The sequence below is a fragment of the Pristis pectinata genome, chromosome 8 (genome assembly GCF_009764475.1).
Source record: "Pristis pectinata isolate sPriPec2 chromosome 8, sPriPec2.1.pri, whole genome shotgun sequence".
NCBI lineage: Eukaryota > Metazoa > Chordata > Chondrichthyes > Rhinopristiformes > Pristidae > Pristis > Pristis pectinata.
This window is the reverse complement of record NC_067412.1, coordinates 83,353,082-83,368,428: the sequence shown is the minus strand read 5'-3', so window position 1 is coordinate 83,368,428 and position 15,347 is coordinate 83,353,082. Positions and strand designations below refer to the sequence as shown.

The window sequence follows — 15,347 nt, the reverse complement described above, 5'->3', positions numbered from 1 at the left end:
GGGTAGTGGAGAGCACATTGTGCAAATCTTTTAAGAATGACAGACTAATTTGTGCTTCTCACCTTATGAGCATATTGTATCAAGTGATCACTGCTTTTATTCACCTTCCCAGAACCAAAGTTATATTCTGAACCAGACAGCTGATTTATCATAATGCTCTCAATAATCCTTTATGGTGCCTGCCTTGTCCTGACTGAGGACTGGTGTGGAAAATGGAAGAGCTGGTGAGGGGGTGTGGGGTTGGTGGCTTTGCGTGGCAGACTAGAAGGACTTTATCACGGGACAATCCAACACCCTATAGTAGGTAACAATAGACAGAGGAAACTGGTGAATGTTTTCTCACTGGAAGAATAGGGGACAATCCTTTCCAACCCAGGGATGCTGAAACATGACAAGTGAAGAATTTCAGCACAAACTTCAAAAAGAACTTCTAACCCTCCTGGTCTGCTTGAAACGAGGATGTCCCAGATGAACTTGCTGCTCTGTTATGTCATTTAAGCAAGTGGCAAGTTGCCAGATGGATTGTTAGCTATTAGCATGGTTCATCTTTAAACATTTAAGACATTATTTATATTGGGTGTTTTACCTTGAAGCTTGTCCAATTGCATTTTTGTTTTAGAAAAACTATTATGTCCTTTTAAAATGTAGCCCTTGCTGGGTCCTCTTCCTCCTGTCCTCTACCTAAACTGCCTTTATCCTCCGAAATATGGTGCTGGGTGTATTAGATAACTTCAGCCAAACAAATGCCGCCAAGATTTTGATGAACTGTGTTACTAAGGTTCCTGCCTGTGACTTTGTGTTCCAATAACCTGACCTCTTGGCCAAGTCCATTAATGGTACAATAGCGGGAGTGTTTGAACATTGGCATTTGGAATGAAAAGATTTGATGAACGAGGTACTTTTAGACTGGTGCTTGTTTGTGAATTTGGGTGGAGCTTGCTCAGTGGATTATTAGCTCATTGATAATTGATGCACTGATCAAGCTACTCAGCTGGAAGCGCAATACATGCTTCAGGGTCACTAACCTAAAGTCTGGGATTGCCACTGTGCACCTTGGGAGGGAATTAGAAGGTAAAGATTGCAACTTGTGTTTCCCCTGCCGTACTGTGAATATCACCAACACTTTCTTTCTCCTCCTCCCCAATATCACACCAGTCTTATTGAGGAATTGGGATTAAAATTCACCTCTGAAATAGACCCTGTGCCTTTAGCTATATGGAGAGCAAACAGCCCCCTTCTCCTGGTACCATCCTTCCAACAGGATGAATCCTGCCTTCCCACATTTCATAGTGGCCACCTCAGCTCTGCACTATAATCATGGCACCATAATGGTTAGAATCTGTGTCATTACAGGTGTGTTTAAATCTGTCTGCATACATTGGAATTTTGCAAGAATACTGAGTAAGTGAGCCTTCATTTCTGCTGGAGTGACCAGGGTTATGTGTATTTTTTTCATATATACTGAGGTCTTGGTAAAGAGTGGTCCAGAGACTTGGATCCAGTTGCTCTCCTTTAGTTTAAACCCCACCTCCCTTGAGTGGCCAATGATATTTCAATCCTTGGTGGTTGCTCACTTTTCTGACCCTTGCCAAACCTGTTAATTTTACAATCATCCACTGAAGAATCAGTTCCTTTTGGATTTCCAGAGGACTTATTGAGGGCATTTGGGATTTGGTTACTGTATTAGAGTTGTGTGAGGATTGGTTAACAGAAAACAAAACAGAAATCTAGTATTTTTTGGGATGGCAGGGTGTAATAAGCGGAGAACTGCAAGATTCAGTGCATGAGCCCCTCCCAACTCTGGACAGTATTAGTGATTAAGCTGAGAAGACGGGGCATTATATCCAGGTTACTGAAGATAAATGGTGGGGAAGTATGTTCTGCAGGGGATACAGAAAGCAAAAGAACATTGATATGTCAAGTGATTGGGCAGGTAGGTGGTAGATGGAGTATAATGTAGGGATGTGTGAATTAACCACTTTGGTTGGAAGAATGGAAAAGTGGGATATTTTTCAAAAGGTGAGAAACTAGGAAATTAAACTAGGCAGGGTGGGAAGTTTGTGGGAGGTTCAGTCATTCTACATGAATCATCGGAAAGTTGACATGTAGGTACAGCAAGCAATCTGTTGGGAATGCAGAAGTGGTTGCAGTGTTAGTCAGGAAATCTTTCCACAATTATATAGGGCTTCAGTATTCTAGGTGTGGTCTTGCTCTACTTGGGTTCTGTCTCCTAACCTAAGGCAAGTTATACTTGGAGGAAAATGAAATAAATGTTTATAGGATTTATACTTAGCATGAGAGGGTAATCCTATGAGCAGACTTTACATAGTTAGAGCTTTTGTCCCGTGGGGGGGGGGGGGGGGGGGGGAGATAAAGGCAATTCCATTGGAATATGTAAAGTTTTTAATGGTTTGATACCACTGAGAGGCCATTTGTTTCCAGGTGGTGGTCTTGAACTGATGGTTAGAATCTTGGGATGAGAAGTTGGCTATTTAAGACTGAGTTGAGAAGTTTCTTCATTCAATGAGCCTTTGGAAATCTGTGGCCCAGTAGCTGTGGATGTTAGTTGTTGAGAATATTCAAGATGTAAGATTAACTGATTTTGTTTTGTGGGGGGGAGGGGGGAAGAGCAGTAGGGGACTGAAGTGATGCAGGGAGAGATGGGAATGTTGAAATAATGGAAGTTCAACCATAATGCTGTTGCTTAGCCAGGCAGATTCAAAGGATGCCTGACCTACTCCTCTCCCTCTTTCTCATGTTCTTGAGCATTTTTAAGTCTTTTTTGAAACCCCAGTTTTCTTTAAACTTTACCTCATTGGGTCTGTCAAAATCCTGACACTTCAGAGTCACTTTACACAGGATCAAGTAAAAGGTGGCTTTGATCCTAAATGTGGCACATCTATAAGTGAACTAGTTATTAGAAGATTTGATGCAAGTAAAATAAGTAATTAGCTTATTTAGCTTTTTGCACACTTTCCAAGAATTATTTCTTAATTTAGCTACTTCCTCAACTGCTACAGTCCAACTGCTGTCAGTAAGACTGTCATGTGATTGATTGCTCTTGACACACAAAAACCTATCGCTTTTCTTTTGGTTCACATCAAGTAGCTTCATAAATAATGCTGCTTGGGAGGGAGCACTGATTTCTAAATATTGTGCCATGTGTTGATTTTGAGTTATTTTGAAAGACCTGCATTTATGTCCTAAAGTGTTATTCAGCCAATTAAGTCTTTTATCACCGTGATCATACTTCAAAAATGCAGTGACCAAAGTTCAAAAACAATGGAAAGTTGGCAATCAATGGGCATACAGCAAACTTCCATAAATGGCATTGTGATAATGACCAGTTAATCGCATTGGTGATGTTGATTTGACATGGGAGGCATTGAATATTGGCCACACAACATGGAATTTTTGTATCTATCTGAGGGGGCAGCTGGGGCTTCAGTTTATAGGGCTTGTCCAAAAGACACTCTTAACAGTACAGTTCTCTCTCAATATTTTGTCAGAGATCAGTTTGGTCTCTGGAGTAAGACTTGGAATCTGGAAAATGTTGAAAGGACTGGACAGAGTAGATGTGGTCAAGCTGTTTCCCTTGGTGGGTGAGTCCAAGACCAGAGGGCACAATCTTAGAATTAGAGGGTACAGGTTTAAAACAGAGATAAGGAGAAATTTCTTTAGCCAGAGGGTGGTGAATTTGTGGAATTCCTTGCCACGTACAGCAGTGGAGCCCAGATCATTGGAGGCATTTAAGGAAGAGACAGATAGATATCTAAATAGTCGGGGTATCAAGGGATATGGGGATAAGGCTGGAAATTGGGCTTAGAATAATTTATTTTTTTTGCCCCCCCCCCCTCCAATTTTTCATTTCTTTTTCTTTTTTCCCTTTTCTTTGGAGCAGACTTGATGGGCTGAATGGCCTACTTCTGCTCCCTTGCCTTGTGATCTTGTGGACACTATTGACTTGACTAAGGGCTTCCAGCTGAGATACAGCTGACACTGTGGGTACTGTTCACTAATAATGCTAGAATGTGGACCAAAAGTTGGTCTACAGTTATCTATTTTCAACAAATCTTCTAGTTGTGGTGCCCCCTGTAGAGCTGCTGCCTCACAGCTTCAGTGACCTGGGTTCAATCCTGACATCCAGTGCTGTCTGTATAGAGTTTGCACATTCTCCTGGTGGCTGCCTGGGTTTCTTCCCACATCCTAAAATGTTGCTGGTTGGTAGCTTGATGGGCCACTGTAAATTGCCCCCTAGTGTGGAAGTGAATGGTAGCATCTGGAGGGCAGTTGATGGGATCGTGGGGAGAATAAAATGAGTTGAGTGTAAGCGGGTGTTTGATGCTGACTTGGCTGACCGAAGGCCTGTTTCCGTGCTGTGTGGCTCTAACCTGAAATCCACGTGGAGAGTTTTATTGAAAATAACACATTGTAATCCATTTGTTCCTTGGATGATTTAAAAAAAACAGAACAGATGTTGTTCAAAAAGTAAAAAAAACTACAGGTACTAGAAAAACTGCAGATGCTGGAATCTAGATGAAAAACATGATGATGCTGGAGGAACTCAGCAGGCCAGGCAGCATCCATGGAGAAAAGCAGGCAGCCAACATTTTGGGTCAGGGCTCTTCTTCAGGACTGAAGATAGGAAAAGGGCAAGCCCAATATATAGGAGGGAAAAGCAGAGCAGTAATAGGTACCAGAAATCTGAAAATGTTGGTATTACTCAACAGAGTTGATGATGTTTCAGGATAGACCTTTCATCAGAATTAGGTTAGGAAACCAGCGTGCTTTGAATTGCAGAGAATGAGGTGGGGAAAAGAGAACCAAGAGAATGTCTCTGAGTGAGACAGAGTACATAAGAGGCATTAATGCCAGCTGAGAGAGGATGCTAAAGGCTTGTTAGTTGCAGTGGAGATAAGAGACTGCAGATGCTGGAAATCTGGAGCAACACACAGAAAAATCCGGAGAAACTCAGCAGGTCAGGCAGCGCCTATGGAGGGAAGTGAAGAGTTGATGTTTCGGGTCAAGGCCCTTCAGAAGAAGAAGGGTTTTGACTTCTAATTGCAGTGGATGTGCCTGAAAGGGATGTAAATAAGAGATGAATGGCAACATAGGAGAGAGAGAGAAGAGATGAAATTCCTTCATCTTCAGTGGGATGTTTCTCTGACTCTGACATACCTGTTCTGGTGGTGAGATTTTTCACACAGAACAGAACAGGAATAGGCCCTTTGGCCCACGACGTCTGTGCCGAGCATGATGCCAAATTGCTTCTGCCTGCACATGATCCATATCCCTCCACTCCCTGCATATTCATGTGCCTATCTAAAAAGCCTCTTGAATGCCATCATCATATCTGCTTCCACCACCACCCCTGGCAGTGAGTTCCAGGCACCTACCACTGTTTTTTTTAAAGAAACTTGTCTGCATGTCTCCTTTGAACTTCCCCCTCTCACCTTAAAGCTTTGCCCTCTAGTATTCAACATTTCAACCCTGGGGGAAATAGATTCTACCCTATCTATACCTCTCATAATTTTATAAACTAATATCAAACCTCCCCTCAGTCTCCAGTGCTCCAGAGAAAACAACCCTAATTTGTCCAACCTCTCCTTATAGCTAATACCCTCTAATCCAGGCAGCATATTGATAAATCTCTTCTGGACTCTCTCCAAAGCCTCCAAATCCTTCCTGTAATGGGGCGACCAGAGCTGCACGTAATCCTCCAAGTGCGGCCTAACCAAAATTTTATACAACTTTGCTTCTAAGAAGACTTCCTTTTTTCCTTAATCATGGTTTCTCCTGCACTATAGTTGACAGGGCTCTCAATTGACAGTTTTATTTTCTGTACACCTGTTCTTGCTCATTTTTCCCCACCTCCACATTCTTTGGATCATCTTCTGTAATTAACATTGCCCTCAATGAGATGCCACTGCCAGACACCTCTTGCCCTCCCCTCCCTTTCTGGAGACGATTCCCTCCATAACTCTGCGGTTCACTCTTTCATCTACTTCCAGACCTCCCAAAATTCCTGCAGTTGCTGTGAAGTAAAGAACCTGCTATTTCATTTTAGAATTACTTCCACGTTTAGCCCTTTGTTATATTGGAACACTGCTGCTTTGTGGTTTCAGTTAAACCCATCGTAATTGAAATGAAAATGATGGGAAACTGAATACGTAGTATCTTCCTTGACTTGGCGAGGCTGCTGGTTTTTGGTCTAACACATCTACAGTCAGTGAAGTGATGCTGAAAGGTGAGAGCCCTTGCACTGGATGCTCATCCATTGTTGATGTGATCCACTGCCCTTTCCATTTGCAATAAATGCCTCCCATTTAAAACAAAATTCCTGGCTGATGACTTACTGACAGGTCTTTACTAATGCAGTTTAGTTACAAAACTATTTGTAAAATGGTGGGGTAAAGTACATATTTTGTTCAACTGCAGTGTGAACCACAAACAATAATATTGTAACTATTTTCTCCCAGTGCGAATTGACTCTAGAGAATTGTATTGAGCTGTATAGCTGGTACTCGTGTGGTAACAGATGGGGCCATTTCAGGCTCTTACACGGATTGTTTTTCATTTTCCTAATGGGGAAGGTGGATAATTTGCACTGATTTTTTTCTCTGCTCTCTTTTCCCCCCACCACCCCCACCAAAACCTTTTCAATTTTGAGTCAATTGAGCCCAATGCTGGGCTTCTTTGTGCTACACAAACCAATCATTTAAATATAAATGGAAAGCATTCTCTTCCCTGTCTTTTCTGAATCCAGCTCTCTTAACATCATAACATATTGAAGACCCAGCTTTTGGTAGATATTGGAAACACAAAATTCTGCAGATTCAGCGGGTCAGGCAGCATCCATGGAGGGAAATAAACAGTCAATGTTTTGGGCTGAGACCCTTCATCAGGACTGGAAAGGAAGAGGGCAGAAGCCAGAATAAGAAGGTGGGGGGAGGGGGAGGCGCACCTGCAAGCAGGGGGATGGGTGAGTTCAGGTGATAGGTGAGTCCAGGTGGGTGGGGGAGGGGGAGATGTAAGAAGCTGAGATCTGATGGGTAGAAGAGGCAAAGGGCTGAAGAATGAGGAATCCGGTAGGAGAGGGCAGTGGACCATGGAATAAACGATGGGGGAGCAGAGGAGAGGAGATGGGCAGGTCATCAAGGTGGGGGAAGGGAGCTACAGGAATTAGGGAAGACACAGGAGTGGGGGGGGGAAGAGAATGAAGGGATGGGGTTACTGGAAGTTCGAGAAATTGATGTTGAGGCCATCAGGTTGGAGACTCCCAAGGCAGAATATGAGGTGTTGTTCCTCCAACCTGCACCTGGCCTCAATGTGGCAGTAGAGGAGGCCATGGATAGACATAAGATAAGATTTCTTTATTAATCACATGTACATCGAAACACACAGTGAAATGCATCTTTGCGTAGAGTGTTCTGGGGGCAGCCCGCAAGTGTCGCCACGCTTCCGGCACCAACACAGCATGCCCACAACTTCCTAACCCGTACGTCTTTGGAAAGTGGGAGGAAACTGGTGCACCCGGAGGAAACCCACGCAGATGCAGGGAGAACATACAAAATCCTTACAGACAGTGGCTGGAATTGAACCTGGGTCGCTGGTGCTTTAATAGCGTTACACTAACTGCTACACTACCGTGTCAGTATGTGAATGGGATGTGGAATTGGCAGACACCAGGAGGTCCTGGCTGTTGCGGCAGACGGAGCGAAGATGCTCCACAAAGCAGTCACTCAATCTACATCGGGGCTCACCGATGTACAGGAGGCTGCACCAGATGCAATAAGTGACACCCTCGGACTTGCAGGTGAAGCACTGACTCACCTGGAAGGATTGTGTGGGACCCTGAATGATAGTGAGGGAAGAGGTGTAGGGGCAGGTGTAGCACTTGGTGCAGTTGCAGGCATAAGTGCTGGGGGGGTTATCAGTGGGGAGGGATGAGTGGACAAGGGAGTCGCAGAGAAAGCGGTCCCTGCAGGAAGCAGAGAGAGGAAGACGTGCCTGGTGGTAGGATCCTGTTGGAGGTGATGGAAGTTGCAGAGAATGATGTGTTGGAATTGGAGGCTTGTAGGGTGTTAGGTGAGAACAAGGGGAACCCTGTCCCTGTTATGTCGCGGGTGGAGGGGGGTGAGATATTTTGGTAGATATTTGTGAATTGACATGTTGATTCTCCATAAGTCATGTCAATTATTCTAAGGATTGCAGCATGCTGATAGTGATGTGGTACATAAATCACGAGTTGAGAGCATAATGCTAAAGCTATAAACCAATTGGTTTATGCTGTCCAGTGCTGCATAACAACAACACTGCCAATGATTAGACTGAACAACACTATAAATGTAAAGAAAGCCTTGCACAGTTTTGTACTTCCTGTGCATATTTTCTATTAATAAAGTTTATTTTTGGAATTTAAAAAAAAGCACCGCCAAGTCGTCTCTAATTGCTTTTAGTCTATAAAATGTGTGAAGTAACTATAAAGACTCCAAGAAACTGGCTGCTGTTCAAATGAAACAAGATTAACTTGATTGTGTTGGGGCCGAGCTGATTGTCATCTTGGGCATGAATGAATGCCGCTGGCAATTTGGTGTTGGTTTCTGTTCAAACTCCGGATGGAATTTGCACTGGTGAAAGCATAGTTAAAGAAAATCCCCATCACAATCCACTTAAAAAGGAGTTTTATTGAGCCCCACCCCCCATAACATAAAAGAATCCTACTTCTTAATGCATCTGAAGATGTTTTTTGATGCTAATGTTACAACTTGAATCCTTAACTATTTGAAGATCAGGGTATCACCTGTCACTAGAAAACAATTCGACAGAGAATTGAACAGAAGAATAAAAAAAGGCAAAAAATATATATATATTCTTACGGGATTTGTGGTGGTAGTAGTTTTCTTAGTCTAAATGGAGAATCCCACGGGTATTATTGTGAATGGATCACCAAAGGACCATTGGGAAAAGTACTGTCAGAACTTTAATAGAGTCACCATATACTGTATCTGGTCTAAGGCTATTTATTAAAAGAACATTTTAATCAGAGCATTTAAGTCCACAGTATGTGTCTTGGATTTTAGCTGGAGTTAACAAAATGGGTTTTAATGTCAGACTTGATCTAAACATTTACCATCTTCAAAAATGGCATGCATTACTATATCTGTGTTTGAGCAATGTGATTTGCTGAAAAATTTGAAATCAACTCTGCTCATCCTTGGGAGGGAAAGGAATTGTTATGTTTTGGGTTGAAACCTTGCTTTGTGGCCCAAAATCAGCTGAAATGTTGACAATTCCTTTTACCTCACAGATGCTGCTCGACCTGCTAAATTCCTCCAGCAGATTGTTGCTCCAGATTCCAGTCTCTTGTCTCTCTGTTCATCCTTAACCATGTTAGCTACATAATTCAATTGATTTGTAATTGAGTGCTTTTGAATTTGTTTACTGGAAGGCCATTCTATGGGTTAAATGAAAGTAGTCAGTAAACTTGCATACAGAGATTTGAATGACCAATAAAAATTCACAACAATGACATCAAATGAGATGTGATGGAACATTTTGGAGATTGTCCTCTAAGATGGTTAATAAAATAAATAGAACATTCTGCATTCAGCGTTTTCTTATGTTTTCCACCTGTCATGTTACTTAACTGTTTTAAGAAGTGTCAAATTGAGTCAGTGGTCAGCAGGTAATGAATGTAATCACATGGATCAGTGGGGTGCTGCAAGAGTGCTTCGCTGCCAAAGGGGGATGGGGAGGGGAATGCAAGGTATTGATCTGAGGCTCATTGGCTGCATAAGTCTTTGCTCCCATGATGGAGTACTTTAACACTTGATTGATGTCTAACATGCAGCATCCAAAAAAGCTTAAAAAACAGATCAGACATAATTACATTTCTTTTGGTTAGACTTTGTACAGAAATTACGGCTGTTTTTAAAAAAAAATAAGCCAAGTAATTATTTGGCTGTAAAGAATGAATAAATGCAAAATTATTCTTTTTCTTGGAACATTTTTTTAAAACAATGGAATCTGAGGGATCTGTGGCTGTGTGTTTGGTGCTAGATATGAAATGCAATGCCAATTTGGTGTCCTGTAGACTGTATATACTCCTCAAACTTAGATTTGACAATAATACATAAAAACTTGCTGTTTTTCTTTGTGTTTCTACTATATTTTGGACACCAGGGTAGAGAGGGCCCTGGGACTATATTGGTATTGGTGGAAGGTTACTGAAATGAGTCAATGTGAGGTGGGAGTCCACAGGATTGTGAAGCATTTTTAGGAGGTTCCACAGAGGTTTGAAAACTAGAGTCTCAGAACTAAATATTTGTTAGTCTCTCTCTCTCTCTCTCTCTCTCTCTCTCTCTCTCTCTCTCTCTCTCTGTTTATAACTTGTTAGTGCACTGATGAATTTCTAATTCTCTTAGATGCCCCGGTCTGATGAAGTATCGAGTTAAGATTGAAAACAAACAACAGACTAGCTTAAAGGGAAACCAACACACTGTACCAGATGACACAATAGGAGCAGCAGAAGGTTCTGCAGCAGCTGCTATTTCAATCCAAACAGCTGCGCCTGGACTTGTTAACCCTGCATTTGAAGAAGATCAAGAAGATGATGGTAAGAGCTACTTCTGGAATAATGTAACTAGCCCTGCATGGAGTGAATTGTGTCCCTGTTTAAAGAGAATGCTGGCAAGTCCTTGGCTGAAGACTTTCAGTGACCATTTTCCTCTGGTTTTCAAAGGATTGTTAACCTCTGTTTTACTCTGGGCTGTTGGGCCCTCCTTTCAGCATGTCATTTTTATTCATGAGCTGTCAGATGGATGATTTAACAATCCAATCCGGGCCTCTGTGTCCAGAGTGGAAAACCATCTGTCAAAGCCAAAGTAGCAGCCTGTGATTTTGAACAAAATGCAACAGATCTTTAAAATTGAAAAAGAAGCTTCTAGCTAAAATTTAATAAATCCAGGAGTAATTTGAAAGTCAAAAACGTCTTTTCTGCTTTCTGACTGGTTATAAGCTGCTTGAGTGCCACCTGAAATGAACAGCATCATTGAGATCCCCCCTCATTATTTCTCATCGTTATGAGAACCAGACTGGTGTCCTCCCTCCTTCTCTCTTCCCTCCCCCTCAAGTGTTGGATTGCCAAAGGCAGGAAAGACATTAAGTGAATGAACCAGGAGTGAAATTTGACTAATTAATAAATGGTGGCTCTGTAAATAAAATCAACAACAGGATTGGGTGTGGGGGTGTCGAAATAATGAAACAAATGGCAGGAGTGAAACAAGACCCTGGACCTTGGGGGAGTGAATCAGTTAACTTTTAATGAAATAAGCTGTGCAACAGGAAATATCATCAGGCTTTGGGGACACATGAACCAGTAAAGTAAATTAGGTATCCTGTGGTTCAGGAAATAAGGTTCATTTAAGGGAACTGCAAGACAATGAAGAAATTAATGCAATGACCAGCAGCTTGGGAAATGGATGTAATCTGAAGTTGCCCTATCCTTTTGAGTCCTACTCTGTCATCCTTGTCATCACATCAATCTGTCTCCTGCACTCTCACATTCCTCTTATTTCCTCTTCCTCCTCCTCTTGTGCTCATGTTCTCTCCTTCCATGATTCCTGATCTATTTGAAACTCCGCCTATTTCCCTAACTATCTCACTTCTGTCAGTACAAGTGCCCTCCAGCCATATTCCAAATGTTTCCTATCGAACTTCCAGTTCATCCCTCCCTTGATTTCTCATTCCCTCTTCAGCTGTTCCATTTTCCTGTACTGACTGACTGATTCATTTGTGTTTCACGTGCCCTTCTCATAGACAATCCCTTGGGGTTGAAGGTGACTTGCTTCCATTCCAGTTCTTTGTGTAGTGAGCTGGCTATCGAGGCCAGTGTGGGACCTGTAGACTTTGCCACAGGCAGGGTAGGAGGTGCTAAGTGTGGGGGGTATGTGGGAAGTTGGCACTGTTCTTCTGTTGTTTACTCAGGGTCTCTTTGAGCTCCCGATGAAGGTTATCATCACCTTATCCATTTTGCATGGTAAAAATCCAGGGATTCCTACAATTAGGGATGGTACACTTCTCAAGAATGCTTTGAGAACAAATATGAAATGAAAAAGGATGTCCTCGCATACCCATTTACCACACAAACAACTTGCTTCATTCTTGCAGATCTATCTAAATGCTTGCTATCCTACACTGTTGTCTGATTATTGACTGCCATAAATGCTTGAATACTCATTGACCATAGTGAACCCTACTCCTGAGCCACAAACTGTCCTAGTCCTCAACCATGCATTTTATCCCTCTGTGAACTCATAACCTTCTCCAATAAGAGAGGGAGTCCAATTTTGATATTCAGCAGCACTGTCACTACCAAATGTCCAACTTGAATATCTTGGAGTGGGGAGTCAATGTTGACCAGAAACTTTAATGGATGAACCACATAAATACTGTGGCAGCAAGAACAAGTGAGAAGGTGGATATAATGAGGCAATATAATGATCCCCCAAAATCTTTCTACCATTAGTCAACAATACAGGATAAGGAAAGGAGCATACATTGACTATATGGGCAGTTGAAAACTCCATGATGAGAGAGGGTATGAAAGGGTTAGGAGGGGTCAAATTAAAAAATCTAGATAGGTCAGGAGAAGCTGTCTTGCAACAGTTTAAAACAGAAATATATATATAATGCAGTGGGATGAATAGGACAATAATACAGGTAAGAATGGGATAAAGGCAGATGTGCTAAATCAGTGTTCACCAGGGTGGTAAAGAACAAGTGTGTAAGGTGATGGATAATGAAACGAGTGCATCAAAAATAAAAAAATAGGGATAAATTAAATACAATAGTCAAACAAAGATGACTCAAAATGTGGTCTGGGTGAATTGCAACTGCACATTTTGGAAGAATCTTATGGAAACAACTCTTAATTCATTAAAGGGAGGTGTAGCACAGGGGAGTGGTGAACTATTAATGTAAGGGCTGTGTTTAAGGGGGAAGGGACATGTCCATGGAATTGTTGGCCAGTCAGCTTGACGTTGGTGATAGGAAACAGTCCTGCTAGACAATAGAAAAACATTGAGAAACAAATCTAACAATGAATAGGCAGCATGGATTTTGGAAGGAAAATTTTTGCTTGACTAACATTAATGAAATCTTTGAAGTAGCAAAAAATGGAGAGAGCAGACAGTTGTAATGCATTAGATGTAATATCTAGATTTTCAAAAGACCTTTGGAAGTGGGCCCCATAATATACTGGTGGTTATGGGCAAAGAATGTGGAGAATGCATAGTGGAATGGATTACTAGCTGGCATCAAAACAAAAAGCAAAGAGTGGAACCAAAGTGTAGCCAATCACAGCAGATAAAGATGGGTAATGGAGTTCATTATCATCCACAGATACATCCCCAGATATTCATGTTGGAGATTTGGGAATAGTCAATATTGACCAGAAACTTAACACATGTGCCTCATAAATACTGGGGTAACAAGTACATGTGAACCTCAGTTTGAATGCTTGAGGTTCTAAAGTTGAGGAGGATTCTTGGTTGTGTGGATGAAGTTAATCGATATTCAGGAAAACTGCAACAAGTTAATAAGCTTGAAGAATGGACAAATAATTGGCAAATGAAATCGAACACAGTTAAATGCAAGGCAGTACATTGTTGGAGGAATAGAGAGATTACTTAATACTTGGAAGGTGCAAGTCTAGAGAGAGTAAAGAAATAGTGATCTTGGAATACAAATGTACCAAACTCTAAAAGTTGCTCAATGGGTTAGTGAAAAAACCAAACCAAGCACTAGGATTTATTTCTAGAGGGACAGAATTGAAAACTTGAAGTTATACCAAACCTCTATTGACCTTTTGGTTGGACCATACTTGGGATTATTGCATACAGTTCTGGTCATCACATTATCAAAAGGATACAGTAGCACTGGGGAGGGTGTGGAGAAGATTTACAAAGATCATATCAGGAACGTTAAAGGTATGAAATGTGGAAAGGGTGACAAACCAGGTCTCTTCCCTGGGAAAAGAAAGCCAGGGAATGATCTAATTGGGGTCTTTAAAATTATGCGAAGTGTTGATAGAGTGGATGCTTTTTTTCTACTTGTGGGGAAGAGTATTGCTAGAGGCCATCAATGCAAAATAACCATCGGGAAGTCTAATGGGGAACTGGGATGAAACTTCTTTACCCAAGGAGTGGTGAGAATGTGGATCTAGCTATGACGAGGAATTTAAGGGGAGGATGGACAGGCATGTGAAGGGAATAGAAATTAACATTGAGAATTAGGTAGGAGGAGCTTCAAGTGGAACAAATGCTGGCATGGACTTGGTGGGATAAATTTCAGAGCTTTTAATCCAATGTACATTAGGCATGGAATATCCTCCACTTCTGCATTAGTGTAGCTCCAGTTAAACCCAAGAAGCTGGACACCATGTGGGGCAAGGCATTCTGCTAAATTAATACCCCATGGACCAAAGTAACCGCTCACTCCCTTCACCACAGTGTGTAGCATCTGCAAGATGCACTGCAACAACTCACTACTGCAGTTCTTTGACCATGGCTCGCATTCAAGCAACGTCTTCCACAAGAATTGGATGTAGTTAGCTTTTAGTTCACTATTGCATTGTTCTTCCCCTTTACCAGCCTCAAAAGAAAAAGTGGAAGCTCGTGGTATTGTAACCTCTGCACAATTGTTGAAATATTTAGAAAATGGTTAGTGACTTTATTGTATATATGTTAATGTTTACATTAACAATCTATGACAATGCAGGCTTAAAACTATTCTGTACAGTTTTATAAATATAGATGGATTTAAAATTTGTTGCTTCAAACAGGACTCCTTTTATCACTGTTGAGAATATAAGGAAGATGTTTTATACAAAACAAGACAGATGCTGGGTTTTTGTTTGCATCAGGATGGCTCAGTGGAAGGTTGAGCTAAGTTCACACAGACTGAGGGTAATGCCTACAAGAGGCAAATGCTCGTGATTTAGCAGAAGTATCACAAACAAATAACACATTAGAAACGAGCCACAAGTTTGAAATATAAGTATCTTGTATCCTTCAAGGAGTTACTTTCCTTCCTGCGCTCAGAATCTTATTGAAGATGTAGACTTAAAGAGTCATTTATTCTGTAAAAAAAATCTATGGACAACCTGACCTGGGAATACCAGCAAATAATACTGTATGCTAAGAAATTGTAAATGTATTGCATTTCATAGCAATGGTAGCCCTTGGAATCTAGCGAATTAAAGGAAGAGCATTCTCTGGAATAGGTTCATTTTGCTGTCCTACACTGGGAAGTAGTAGGGTTTTGTCTGTACTTCACACAAACTG

At 41.6% G+C, this 15,347-nt stretch overlaps 1 protein-coding gene across 3 annotated transcripts in view; it reads left to right on the top strand.

Moving 5' to 3' along the window:
- Positions 1–15,347, top strand: part of lnx2b (ligand of numb-protein X 2b) — a 63,645-nt gene that overhangs the window by 30,123 nt on the left and 18,175 nt on the right. For all 3 annotated transcript variants that reach the window (XM_052021477.1, XM_052021476.1, XM_052021475.1), the window contains one exon: positions 10,428–10,618. In XM_052021477.1, coding sequence (XP_051877437.1) covers positions 10,428–10,618 — 191 coding nt within the window. The remainder of the gene's footprint in view (positions 1–10,427; positions 10,619–15,347) is intronic.